Below are 14,078 nucleotides of genomic sequence, written 5' to 3' on the forward strand. Positions count from 1 at the left end.
AGGCGGGTTGGGGGGGGGGGTCCGACTAATATCACGTCTATGAATATACGATTACATTTCTTGAAATTGAATGAAAAACGTCTCCGCGTTAGCAGTCAACAGAATGCGGCAACCCTGCATGGCGGCCATCTTAAGACTCCCGGAATATATAACAATTGAAATCAATGTTGGAAAATGGAACATGGGATCTGTACATCAATAATCTGGATAAATTTTTTTTTTTTTTTAAATAAATACAGTAAAACTACTTATTTCACTGCATCTACCACTGCAGTCTACTAACCCGAAACCTCTAGAAGAATACGTCTTTTAAACGTGTATAATACCAATTTTTGCAAAGATAATGAGCTGGCAGAGTATTGATGCTGATATTTCAAAGACTTAACCCACATCCCATTTATAATTACTATTTTGAAGTTGTGCCTCGTTTACAGCCATTATTACTGGAGGCTTTTTGTGCTAATGCAGCTCACAATCTTCAAACCTTTACCCCGCGTCTTTGAAGTTCTCGATGTCGCGACATAAGAGCCGGGAGAATTGGAAAGGGCCAGATAAACGTGGGGCCGGGTGAGGCGCAGGACAGTCAGCTGTTTGGCTGCTCAGCTGCGGGACACAAGTGCCAGAATAGTGACTCACGGAGGGTACGGTCTGACCGAGCTGCTGGACATTTGGAAGATTGAGCTTTGCTTTATTCCAGGTGGGAATTCTTTAGATGGAAAGCATCAGTCCGTGACAGCCAGCAAAAAGACGGCTGACCTCAAATTAACAATGCCTGTGAGTCAATCTTTTAATTATACGGCTCTTAGCTAAGTATTTTTCCTCTCCGCTGCAAAACAATCCCCCAAAACAGCTCTTCAATTAATAGGAGTGCTTTATTTCTTACACCAAGAGTGAACACACAACATCCCAGCGAGCTCAAGAAACAACAAAACCCACCACAATATAATTATATATATATATATATATGTATATATATATATATATATATATATATATATATGTATATGTATATGTATATATATATATATATTCAATAAAGAATATCACTTGTGAGCCCATTCACATGTCTTAGACAGGTCTGCAACCCTGCCTTTCAACCCTTATCACCTAGCATACAGTGCTCCCACTGCAGCAAGGGATTCTGGGAAATGACATGCAAATGAGCAGATAATGATCTGTCCAAACCCAGTAACATGAAAAAGACCTGCTAACTTAGAAAAGTGAACAGATCCAATGTGGTAATTCTCCCTACAAATAGAGGTAAATGAGAATTTTAATCAGGTAGTGTTAGGACCTGCTAACGATCATGCCTTGATGTGGCTAGTAGGCTTATAACGCTTTGGCCAAAGGGTTTAACTAAATGACCCTTTTTCCAAGAGAATATATAGGTATTTCACTGTGTATTTATGTCATATTGGATGTAGCATTGGTCTTTTCTATCTTTTGTTACACCACGAGCGGCCAACTCCAGTTCTCAAGGGCCACCAACAGGTCAGGTTTTAAGGATATCCCTGCTTCAGCACAGGTGGCTCAGTCATTGACACCACCTGTGCTGAAGCAGGGATATCCATAAAACCGGACCTGCAGGTGGCCTTTCAGGACTAGAGTTGGCTACCTCTCACTTACACAATACAGGTGGGCACAGGGGTTAGGGTAGCTGAAAAAAATTGACCAAGAGAGTAAATCTATGGCATTATGCGTTACTGGAGGTTTAAAGAAACAAACTTTGTGGTCTATTCCTCATTAATTAGATAACACAGATTACGCAACATATCAGTGAACCCCCAATCCCCTCAAACGTGGCTTCCTCAAAAGCAGCTGTTTTTGAGACCCCGATTATGGATTCAGTGCCCAAAGCAAGCTACCCAAAGTTTAATGGATTGGCTCCACCACCCCCCCCCACAAAAAAAAAATCAAATGTAAAAGGATAAAGAATATTCGATTGGAATACATAAATTGGGTTATCATTACTCTTACAGACACGCAGCCTGAGTTTCACTTTCTGCCCTCCCCTCCCTGTATCTCAGTGTGTATGTACCTCCCATTACCATGAAACCCCCTTTTAAGCAGAGCAATGCGTTGCTAGTACCCATCTGGCAGGAAAGGGGTTATAGCGCGAGTCGAGTATATATTTAAAACGGGGTAACTGCTGCTCTTCCTACACATCTTCCGAGTGGATGAGCAGCACTCCTAGCAGTGGAAAAGGACCCCCGCATGTGTAGCCATCGCAGAGGCTGCTGTTATTTCCTCCAAGTGTGTTTTGATATAAAGCACTCTAATTAGAGAGGCTCTACTTGAAAGCGGTCACGTCATAGCTCCCGGACTTCAAAAACATTGGATTGAAAAGCTGCTATTCCGGTGGCAGGAAGGTCCTTGTGATCGGAGAGCCCTCACCTTCCCGCACCGGAGGCGAAACAGCCAGCAGCATCATACCCTGTCCGGAAGAGAGGGCGTCCGACCACCAAAACACAACAGCGGACGATATTAATACATGAAGCATTCAATGAAGTGGTGGCCACCAGTGAATAGAACAATATAGAAAGGCAAACATCTGCTAAACCTCTACAGAGCCATGTTCATAACATGTTTACTCCAAAGCACACTTTATATTTATTTTGAATTAGCCTTTTCCTTTTGGTGCTTGTAATCTACCCCTTCGATGTTTACACCGCGTTAGTAGCCGTGTTGGTCTTGAAGATGCGCAAAGTCAGTGGAAGTTATGTCTTAACCCTTTTGCTGCTCGAGGGGCCAGCCATGGGCAGCAACAAAAGGGTTAACGTGACATATACGTGAGAGTTCCTTACTGATGAAATGATAGCGTACAGGACTTTTCCAAACGTCGGGTCTCTCCGACATGAACGTTGGCTCAGGAACACATCAAGGAGACACCTGTGAGGCTTTGAAAGAACTGTACACTATAATTTTAGCTATGAAGAACTCTCATTTTGATCCCTTAAAAAGGTGTCACAACCCAAGACAAATGTCTGAGGTCTAACAAATCTGGCAAAGCTGCAAAGAGGAGCCCCAAATCCCCTCTCCCACCCCCCAATATACACAAACAGATAGTCTATTAAAAAGAAATGGATGATGCACTTTTACATTTGAATGTGTAGTGCCATATATAGGAGTTACATGAATGTAACAGACCTCGGCCTCTTCTATTATATTCAATGCAGGTTTCATTTCGTAGGAGCTGTTACATTTAGAGCCAACAAGCGAGTTGGGAAAGGCTGAACTACAACGATCTGTATACATATAGAAGTATACACTGCTTGTGTAAGGGGGGGTTATACCCAACTGTGGGACATAAGGGTTCCGTTTCCAAAATAAAAGGAGACCGGGACCAGTTCAAAAAGGAATACTGTACAGCAGGGGGGCTCAACTCCAGGCCTCAAGCCCCCCTAACAGGTCAGGTTTTCAGTATATCCCAGCTTCAGCACAAGTGGCTCAATCAGTCCCAGCTTCAGCACAAGTGGCTCAATCAGTCCCAGCTTCAGCACAGGTGGCTCCACCAGTCCCAGCTGAAGCACAGGTGGCTCAATCTTCGACTGAGCCTCTAAGCCACCTGTGCTGAAGCTGGAATATCGTGAAAACCTGGCCTGTTTCTGGTGACTTGAGGACCGGAGTTCAGCACCCCTGCTATATAGCAGAGTTTGATAGAGAATTCCCTAAGAATGTCACACCGAGGGGATGTGATCAGTCAGAAAGCGGAATTTAAAAGCAACTTGTTTAAAATTAAAGACACATACAATTTGGGACCAGTTAAGTGGCTTTGCAGCTCTGAACAATTCATGTATCAACGAGGTGAATGCCATTCTGCCTGGTTAAGGACAGATCATTTAGCTACAACCAGTGATATGTTGCCTATTTGGCTCAGATTTTTGTTTCGAGGACAAAATGAAACTTGGGACCCTGCAGCTGTTGGCGCTGGCTTCATCTTTGATCACATTACGTATGATTAGGAATAGATCTGCTCTCTCGCAGCAAATAACAGCATCAGCATGTATTATGTCACGTGTGTACAGGAAAATGTGTGCATACTACACCCCAGAGGATTGCTGGCATCCGCCGCTGTGAAAGAGTTAAATAATATTACCTCTACCTTTCCTATGGCCCCACTTAACCTTTTCGCAAAGGCAGGGGTCACATTTAAGCGCCGTTACACCATAAAGCCTCGCCCAGGGTGGCGCTGGGCGGGCGCGCTCACGATCACCACGATGAGACACATTGCGAGAATGTGTGTGGCCAGCGTGAGCGGCCGCGCCTGCTCAGCGCTTAGCTGCTTGCCGAGCAAGCAAATTTGAATGTACACCATGGTGCCTTCGGCCGTGCGGAGGCGTGCGCGCCGTGACCCGCTTTTAGTGGGTGCGTTTTTCGGCCATGATACGCATGCCATCCGTGGACGTGTCTAGGGGCGTGCCAGTGACGTCACAGAGCTGGTTCGCCCTCATTTCTAAGCACACACGTGCACTTGTATGTATGAATGTGCGGGTGGTAATTCGGATAACTGGCTCTGTATCCCGAGTAGCAGAATGAGAATAACATATGCAAGTCTTCAGCGTTGTGTTTCCAGTCTCCCAGTGTGTATTTTGAGTCTGATGTACATAATGTAACACTGTATAATTTGCCGTAAATATTGGTTTGGCGCTTTAGAAGTGGCACTTGGCATTTTATAGGAAACAGTAATGTGTGTACAGCAATTCCAAAATGCTTTGCAATTAAACTTCATAGGACTCCATGCATTTCCCTGAACGCTGAATACCGGCGGAACATTTAATACATTCCATCTACTCAAAGTGCCAGCTACATCATCCCGCTCAGCTGCAAATACTGTTTGAAAGCTGAAGTATGTTTTTGCATCAATAAAACACAGGCTGCAGTATTTAAGACTAGCAACTTATAAACTTCTCCACTCGGTCACTAAGCTTGCCTTAAATACACTCCGTCCAATGCAAACACTATTCCACGTATACTGTAGTGTGAAATGCTTGGGGGGGAAACACAAATACAGTCACTCTGTGCAATATCTCCACCTAGTGGCAATATTTAGTATTTAGATTCCAGTTTGGGGTGTTTATTTTTAAAATCGGTGCTTATTTTTTTTGGTTTGTTTTACCAGTGATTTCAGTTTGTGTTTAATCTGTATCAGTGTTAAAAATAAAAAAAAAAGGGACGAGGGGGGCGGAGAGGGACGAGGGACGAGGGACGAGGGGGGCGGAAAGGGACGAGGGACGAGGGGGGCGGAAAGGGGCGAGGGGCGGAAAGGGGCGAGAGGGGAGGGGGGCGGAAAGGGACGAGAGGGGAGGGGGGCGGAAAGGGACGAGAGGGGAGGGGGGCGGAAAGGGGCGAGAGGGGAGGGGGGCGGAAAGGGGCGAGAGGGGAGGGGGGCGGAAAGGGGCGAGAGGGGAGGGGGGCGGAAAGGGGCGAGAGGGGAGGGGGGCGGAAAGGGGCGAGAGGGGAGGGGGGCGGAAAGGGGCGAGAGGGGAGGGGGGCGGAAAGGGGCGAGGGCGGAAAGGGGCGAGAGGGGAGGGGGCGGAAAGGGACGAGAGGGGAGGGGGCAAAAAGGGACGAGAGGGGAGGGGGCGGAAAGGGGCGAGAGGGGAGGGGGGCGGAAAGGGGCGAGAGGGGAGGGGGCGGAAAGGGACGAGAGGGGAGGGGGCGGAAAGGGACGAGAGGGGAGGGGGCGGAAAGGGACGAGAGGGGAGGGGGCGGAAAGGGACGAGAGGGGAGGGGGCGGAAAGGGGCTAGAGGGAAGGGGGCGAGGCGCGCGAGAATGAAGTTGTACTCAGTCCCAGACAAGCGATGCAAAGTGCCGTATCTCTCTCCTGCTTCACATCACACATCCACCCGCTGTGTTCCTAGAAAATAGCTTATTTTTTTTTTTTTGGAGCTGCACATATCCCCTAGTGCAGGGGTGCGCAAACTGGGGGGCGCGGCGCTTACAGAGGCCCCGGCGCTCTTCCCCAAAGCATTTAAACGAAATGCCGGGAGCACACGTGGGCGAGGCTTCTGTAACTCACTTACCTGGTTTTCGTCACGTGTCACCATGGGGGGGAGCAGGCTAAAAAGTTTTGCGCACCCACCGCCCTAGTGCACAAAACTGCCAAAACTAAATCTGTTGAGTGGGTAGTCTCTCTGTGCTGCCACTTGTATTTATTATGGCCCAAAAAGGGGTATGGGCATCACAACAGGTGTCAAACTGGGCATGGATGCCAATTTGTAATAATTTAAATACGTCGCGGCAGTATTCCAAGGGCTGAATTACTTTTGGCCACCTATTTTACAGTGGCTCTCCACAGAAGGGGACACATTATGTCAAATTCAGTTGCATTTTGCCTGGTCCAAAAAGGAGTTGGGCATCAAAACACATGCCAAACTGGGCACAGGTGCTTGCTTTACCAATTTGAATTGGTAGCTGTAGTATTTCAAGGGTTAAAGGACTTTGGGCCACCTGTGGCTATCTACAGAGGAGGGTTTTAGCTGGGTCCAAAAATAATTTGGGCATGAAAACAGGTGGAAAATCTGGCCTAGGTGCCAATGCATAACAATTTGAATAAGTTCCTATAATGTTTCAAGGGTTAAAGGACTTTGGGCCACCTATTTCACAGTGGCTATTCGCAGCAGGGGGGGGGGGGGGGGTCCCTTACATGAAACCCACTTGTATTTATTTTAAAGATATGTGGTAAGCAATGCAAATCTAATACAGAAGAAATATGAACGCACCTTAAAGTAAAGCTCCAGCTAGTTATTCAAATTGTTATGCATTGGCACCCGCTTTTATTTATTTACATTTTTTAACGTGACACTCAGCAAGTAACTGAGTGCCAGAGCGCATGTAGGAACTTATGGAGGACACCCTGCCCAGACCTAGCGAAAGAAGACATATAGGGGGACGACGAGGAAGACCAACAAAGCACCCTTTGTTAGTCTTCCTCGTCGTTCCCCTCTGTTTTCTTGGCAACACAAACCAGAGCAGGAAAGCTAGCTGCCAGGGTATTAAGGTCTGTTTGCCAGGCTTTGTTTAAAAGAGGAAAGTTTTTAATTCCTCCCTGAATGGAAGTAAAGCATCCCGATTTCTTAAAGCAGTGAGGAGCCTATTCCATAGTCTTGGGGCGGTCCTTTAAAAAGCCCCCCCACCAGCTTTATTGACCTCAAACTGAGGCTCAATCAGTTGAGGGGCGATGGCAGATCTGAGAGCACGATTGGGGGTGTTACTACTGACTAGGCAGTTCCGGAGGTGGGGAGGGGGGGGGGGGGGGAGGGGGGGAGGGGTTAGTCTATGGGTAGCCTTAAAATTGAGGATCAAGATCTAAAGTTGAACCCTTTGCTCCACCAGAGAAGATTTTGTAATACTGGCGAGATGTGGTCTCTCCTTGCCTTGCATGCTATAAGAAGGACTGTGGTGTTTTGCACCAACTGCAAGGCTTTGGCATTATGTTTTTGGAGACCCATCAGCAGAAAAATGGCTAAATACATTCTTGAGAGGACCAAGGCCTGTGCTACTACCTGTAGGTTGGTTTTCGAGACAAATGGTTTAATTTATCTCAGCCGACGGATTTGTAAGCAACAGTTTTTCGCGATAGCTGCAATATGAGGCTGATTAATCATGTTTTTGTCAAAAATAGCAGCTCCCAGTCTTCTCACCTTCTCTTTCCTTGGAATGGCAGAGTTATTGATTTTCGGGTCGTTGAAGGCTACTCATAGCATCTGCTCGTGCTTTAGGGCCTATCAGGGGCAGCTCGGATTTAGAGGCATTAAGGTGTAGCCAGTTCAATGCCATCCAATTAGAGAGATCACCAAGGCCGGGTCCCCAGTGGCCGCTGCATTGCGTGCGCCACACCACAGCACAGCCCTCTATGGGGCAGGCCCCAGTGGCCGCTGCATTGCGTGCGCCACACCACAGCCCTCTATGGGGCAGGCCCCAGTGGCCGCTGCATTGCGTGCGCCACACCACAGCACAGCCCTCTATGGGGCAGGCCCCAGTGGCCGTGCGAATCGCTGCGACGTGTACGCTGGCAGGGAAGACAGGAATGTTGTCTTCCCTTGTGGCCACGTGGTGTACGGCAGGCAATGGCAGGGCAGATCGGGTGGACCAATGGGGAGTGTGCTGTGCTGACATGGCCGCGCCCCCTCCCCCCGCCGCACCCCCTAGACCGCACAACACGGCTTTCATCTGTGCACGCGCCACCAGGCGCACGTGCTGCAGGAAACACAGGGGCCGTAGCCTTAGGCAAGTTACTCAGACCGTTCACCGTGATGATAGGATCGTTGGAGATTCATTTGTTTTCTTCCGATAATGTCTCCTAGGGGTTTCACATATATATTGAATAGAACTGGGGAGATGGACGATCCCTGAGCGACAAAACTAAATCAGCTGGATTGAGTTTGAAAAATGTCTGTGTGTGATTTTCTGATTTAGGTCACCAAGAAAGGACTGGAAACAGCCCAGCACTTTACCTCTCAACCCAACATCCAATGTAAATCTGGTCAGCAAGAGTGGGATTGATCGTGTTGAAAGCCAAACGCCCCCTTTTGTCTACAGTTTTGAGCAGGAAGTCAGTGACACCTATTAGGATTGTCTCAGTGATGTAATATAAAGCAATAATAACTGCCTCAGTGATGTAATATAAAGCAATAATAACTGCCTCAGTGATGTAATGTTTTCAAAATCCAGACAGGTGGGTGCCCACACAGATTAAATCTGGGTAGGTGGTTCATTAACGGTTTCCGGGCTATTTTTTCAGAAACTGGGCGGTAGTTATCGGTGCTCAGTGGATCGAAGGAGGGTTTATTTAATAGAGGCGAAACGAATGAGGCTGGTAAAAAGCCAGAGGACCATGAGAGGTTTGCAATTTTGAGAATGAAAGGGGCAAGATCCAACACCGCTTCCTTTATTAGCCAGGCTGGACAAGGGGTCCCTGGACAGATAGATGGTTTGATCCCTCTGATCCCGATAAGGAGCTCATTCATAGTGATGAATTGGAAGGTGCTCCACCTAGTTTTAGTCGGTTTGACTGTGTTTTGATGCACAAATCCTTTTTGGGCCAGGCAAGGGGCAACTCAACTTTACATAGAATATGCCCTTCTGTGTATTACCACTGTGGAATGGGGGGACCAAAGTTATTTAACCCTTGAAATACAGCAGCTACTTATTCAACTTGATAAACATTGGCACAGTGCCCAGTTTGACACCAGTTTTAATGCCAAAAACCCCTCTCCCCCTCCCTCTCGTTATTCAAGGTGGAAAATATTAGCACCCATGTCCGGTTTGACACCTGTTTTGATGCCCAAATCCTTTGTGGGCCTGGCTAAATATAAATTGGTTTTATATAAATGGCTCCCTCTGTGCCAAAACACTGTGAAATAGGTGGGCCAAAGTAATTAACCTGTTGATAATTCCTTTTCCACTAATAAGAAACTGGAGCACAAATAAGAAGCCAACTTCTACCTTGTGTAGGAGGTGGGGTATATATGGTCAGGGTGTACTCTACCCATGTATGTGGGGTATATATGGTCAGGGTGTACTCTACCCATGTATGTGGGGTATATATGGTCAGGGTGTGCTCTGTCCATGTATGTGAGGTATATATGGTCAGGGTGTGCTCTGTCCATGTATGTGGGGTATATATGGTCAGGGTGTGCTCTGCCCATGTATGTGGGATATATATGGTCAGGGTGTGCTCTGTCCATGTATGTGAGGTATATATGGTCAGGGTGTGCTCTGTCCATGTATGTGAGGTATATATGGTCAGGGTGTACTCTACCCATGTATGTGGGGTATATATGGTCAGGGTGTACTCTACCCATGTATGTGGGGTATATATGGTCAGGGTGTACTCTACCCATGTATGTGGGGTATATATGGTCAGGGTGTACTCTGCCCATGTATGTGGGGTATATATGGTCAGGGTGTGCTCTGCCCATGTATGTGGGATATATATGGTCAGGGTGTGCTCTGTCCATGTATGTGAGGTATATATGGTCAGGGTGTGCTCTGTCCATGTATGTGAGGTATATATGGTCAGGGTGTGCTCTGTCCATGTATGTGAGGTATATATGGTCAGGGTGTGCTTTGTCCATGTATGTGAGGTATATATGGTCAGGGTGTGCTCTGTCCATGTATGTGAGGTATATATGGTCAGGGTGTGCTTCTGTGTTTGTGAGGTATATAGGATTAGGGTGTGCTCTGCCCGTGTATTCGGGGGTATATAAAGTCAGAGTGTGCTCTGCCCGTGTATGCGGGGGTATATAAAGTCAGGGTGTACTCTGCCCGTGTATGCGGGGGTATATAAAGTCAGGGCGTGCTCTGCCCGTGTATGCGGGGTATATAAAGTCAGGGTGTACAGTGTATGCGGGGTATATAAAGTCAGGGCGTGCTCTGCCCGTGTATGCGGGGTATATAAAGTCAGGGTGTACCGTGTATGCGGGGTATATAAAGTCAGGGTGTGCTGTGCCCGTGTATGCGGGGGTATATAAAGTCAGGGTGTGCTGTGCCCGTGTATGCGGGGGTATATCAAGTCAGGGTGTGCTCTGCCCGTGTATGCGGGGTATATAAAGTCAGGGTGTGCTCTGCCCGTGTATGTGGGGTATATATGGCCAGGGTGTACTCTACCCATGTATATGGGGTATATATGGTCAGGGTGTACTCTACCCATGTATGTGGGGTATATATGGTCAGGGTGTACTCTACCCATGTATGTGGGGTATATATGGTCAGGGTGTACTCTGCCCATGTATGTGGGGTATATATGGTCAGGGTGTGCTCTGTCCATGTATGTGAGGTATATATGGTCAGGGTGTGCTCTGTCCATGTATGTGAGGTATATATGGTCAGGGTGTGCTTCTGTGTTTGTGAGGTATATAGGATTAGGGTGTGCTCTGCCCGTGTATGTGGGGGTATATAAAGTCAGAGTGTGCTCTGCCCGTGTATGCGGGGGTATATAAAGTCAGGGTGTGCTCTGCCCGTGTATGCGGGGGTATATAAAGTCAGGGCGTGCTCTGCCCGTGTATGCGGGGTATATAAAGTCAGGGTGTACAGTGTATGCGGGGTATATAAAGTCAGGGTGTGCTGTGCCCGTGTATGCGGGGGTATAAAAAAACCAGGGTGTGCTGTGCCCGTGTATGCGGGGGTATATCAAGTCAGGGTGTGCTCTGCCCGTGTATGCGGGGGTATATCAAGTCAGGGTGTGCTCTGCCCGTGTATGCGGGGGTATATAAAGTCAGGGTGTGCTCTGCCCGTTTATGCGGGGGTATATAAAGTCAGGGTGTGCTCTGCCCGTGTATGCGGGGGTATATAAAGTCAGGGTGTGCTCTGCCCGTGTATGCGGGGGTATATAAAGTCAGGGTGTGCTCTGCCCGTGTATGCGGGGTATATAAAGTCAGGGTGTGCTCTGCCCGTGTATGCGGGGGTATATAAAGTCAGGGTGTGCTCTGCCCGTGTATGCGGGGGTATATAAAGTCAGGGTGTGCTCTGCCCGTGTATGTGGGGTATATAAAGTCAGGGTGTGCTCTGCCCGTGTATGCGGGGGTATATAAAGTCAGGGTGTGCTCTGCCCGTGTATGCGGGGGTATATAAAGTCAGGGTGTGCTCTGTCCGTGTATGCGGGGGTATATAAAGTCAGGGTGTGCTCTGCCCGTGTATGCGGGGTATATAAAGTCAGGGTGTGCTCTGCCCGTTTATGCGGGGTATATAAAGTCAGGGTGTGCTCTGCACATGTATGCGGGGGTATATAAAGTCAGGGTGTGCTCTGCCCGTGTATGCGGGGTATATAAAGTCAGGGTGTGCTCTGCCCGTGTATGCGGGGTATATAAAGTCAGGGTGTGCTCTGCCCGTGTATGCGGAGTATATAAAGTCAGGGTGTGCTCTGCCCGTGTATGCGGTGGTATATAAAGTATGGGTGTGCTCTGCCCGTGTATGCGGGGGTATATAGTCAGGGTGTGCTCTGCCCGTGTATGTGGGGTATATAAAGTCAGGGTGTGCTCTGCACATGTATGCGGGGGTATATAAAGTCAGGGTGTGCTCTGCACATGTATGTGGGGTATATAAAGTCAGGGTGTGCTCTGCACATGTATGCGGGAGTATATAAAGTCAGGGTGTGCTCTGCAGATGTATGCGGGAGTATATAAAGTCAGGGTGTGCTCTGCACATGTATGTGGGGGTATATACCGTTTTTGTGTGCTCTGCACATGTATGTGGTCTATATACTGTTTTCGTGTGCTCTGCACATGTATGTGGGGTATATACCGTTATCGTGTGCTCTGCACATGTATGTGGGGTATATACCGTTATCGTGTGCTCTGCACATGTATGTGGGGTGCAAGCTGGAGTATACAGGATTACGGTTCTGCCCGTGTTTGCTTGGTAGGTGGGGTATAGAAGAACAGGGTGTGCTCTGCCCATGCAGTGGGGGTTAAAGGTAGGGCAGGTAGGTCTTGGGGTATATAATATGGAAGGGGGTATATATAATATGGAAGGGGGTATATATATAATATGAAGGGGGGAATATGGAAGGGGGGTATATATAATATGGAAGGGGGATATATGCAAGGGGGTATATAATATGTAAGGGGGTATATAATATGTAAGGTGGGTATATAATATGTAAGGTGGGTATATAATATGTAAGGTGGGTATATAATATTTAAGGGGGGTATATAATATGTAAGGGGGGTATATAATATGGAAGGGGGTATATATAATATGATGGGGGGAATATGGAAGGGGGTATATATAATATGGAAGGGGGGAATATGGAAGGGGGTATATATAATATGGAAGGGGGGTATATATAATATGGAAGGGGGTATATATAATATGGAAGGGGGGTATATATAATATGGAAGGGGGATATATGCATGGGGGTATATAATATGTAAGGGTGTATATAATATGTAAGGGGGGTGTATATAATATGTAAGGGGGTGTATATAATATGGAAGGGGGGTATATAATATGGAAGGGGGGTATATAATATGGAAGGGGGGTGGGGGTATTTCAATACATGGGATGGATAGGGAACTTGCCTGGGCCGACTGTATACAGTATATGAATACCCAAGCCGCCCAGCCGTTAGCCCGCCCCGGTGAGGTGATAGTGTCACTAAACTCACGTTTATATTCCGCCATCAGGCGCTTCAGGGCCGTTCCTGCCATTACCGAGAGATCACGGGGAGGAAGGCCCCCCAGTCGTCTGTTTACGGAAGTGCACAGAGCCACGTCACAGGACGTCCGGGGGGGGGGCGGCGCACCGGTGCTAGTAATGCGCATGCGTCAAGGATCTCAACGCCAGAGAGCTGCAGGCAAGCACGGGCCATGTGCGCATGCGCAGAAAGCAAAATCGGTTAAGGGTAGCCAGCTATGGGAATTTATACTAAAACGCAGGAATTTGTGTGTGTTCCTGCTGCATGGTGACCCAGTGACAAGGGAAGGGGGGGGGCAACATATCACTGGGTCTGCAGGATGGCACAGGGGTGACCTGTAAGGGTGTAAGGTGACACAGTGGCAAGCGAGTTTAGGTATTTGTAGACGTTCTGCCATGTGACACATAGGGACTTATGAGGATGACCCTTTAACATGGGCACACAATGACAGGTGAGGTATGTAAAGGTGACATATAGGTCACTTCTGAGTCTGTCCCATTTGCAAAGTATCATAGGGGTTGGGAGTGTGAGTTATTCTGTAAGATGACATAGGGGTGTGGATACTATGTGTGCCCCTTTTCTGTATGGTGTTGCAGATAGGACTTATGAGTCTGTTCCTTCCAAAAAGTCACTCCCTCTCCAGAGTGTCATTCTGAAAATGCCCCTCCTGAGGGTGGCTCAGTAAAACATGGAGATGATTATGTCAGTGTGTGCCTTTCCTGTGCAGGCTGACACAGATGAAACATATTAGGGTGTCTCATTTGCAAGGTGAGACATTGAGACCGCTGTCACGTAATACCTTCCAGTATGAGGTTCTACAGAGTAACACAGGGAATTTATGAAGGTACTGTATTTAATTTCCAAGGTGACACGATGTGGATGTCACAGGTTCCCTTACTCACATAATGTGGATATTACAGTGCCCCTTCATCTGTAGAT

General features: G+C 47.7%; 1 protein-coding gene across 2 annotated transcripts in view; it reads right to left on the reverse strand.

Annotated features, from left to right (window-relative positions):
* UBE2G2 (ubiquitin conjugating enzyme E2 G2) overlaps positions 1-13,261 on the reverse strand; it is a 30,336-nt gene extending 17,075 nt beyond the window's left edge. For both annotated transcript variants that reach the window (XM_075607135.1, XM_075607134.1), the window contains exon 1: positions 13,110-13,261. Coding sequence is in view for 1 of the 2 variants with exons in the window: in XM_075607134.1 (XP_075463249.1) it covers positions 13,110-13,152 (43 nt within the window). In the remaining variant the exon portion in view is untranslated. The remainder of the gene's footprint in view (positions 1-13,109) is intronic.
* Between the last annotated feature and the right edge of the window lie 817 nt (positions 13,262-14,078).

The sequence above is a fragment of the Ascaphus truei genome, chromosome 7 (genome assembly GCF_040206685.1).
Source record: "Ascaphus truei isolate aAscTru1 chromosome 7, aAscTru1.hap1, whole genome shotgun sequence".
Taxonomy (NCBI): Eukaryota; Metazoa; Chordata; class Amphibia; order Anura; family Ascaphidae; genus Ascaphus; species Ascaphus truei.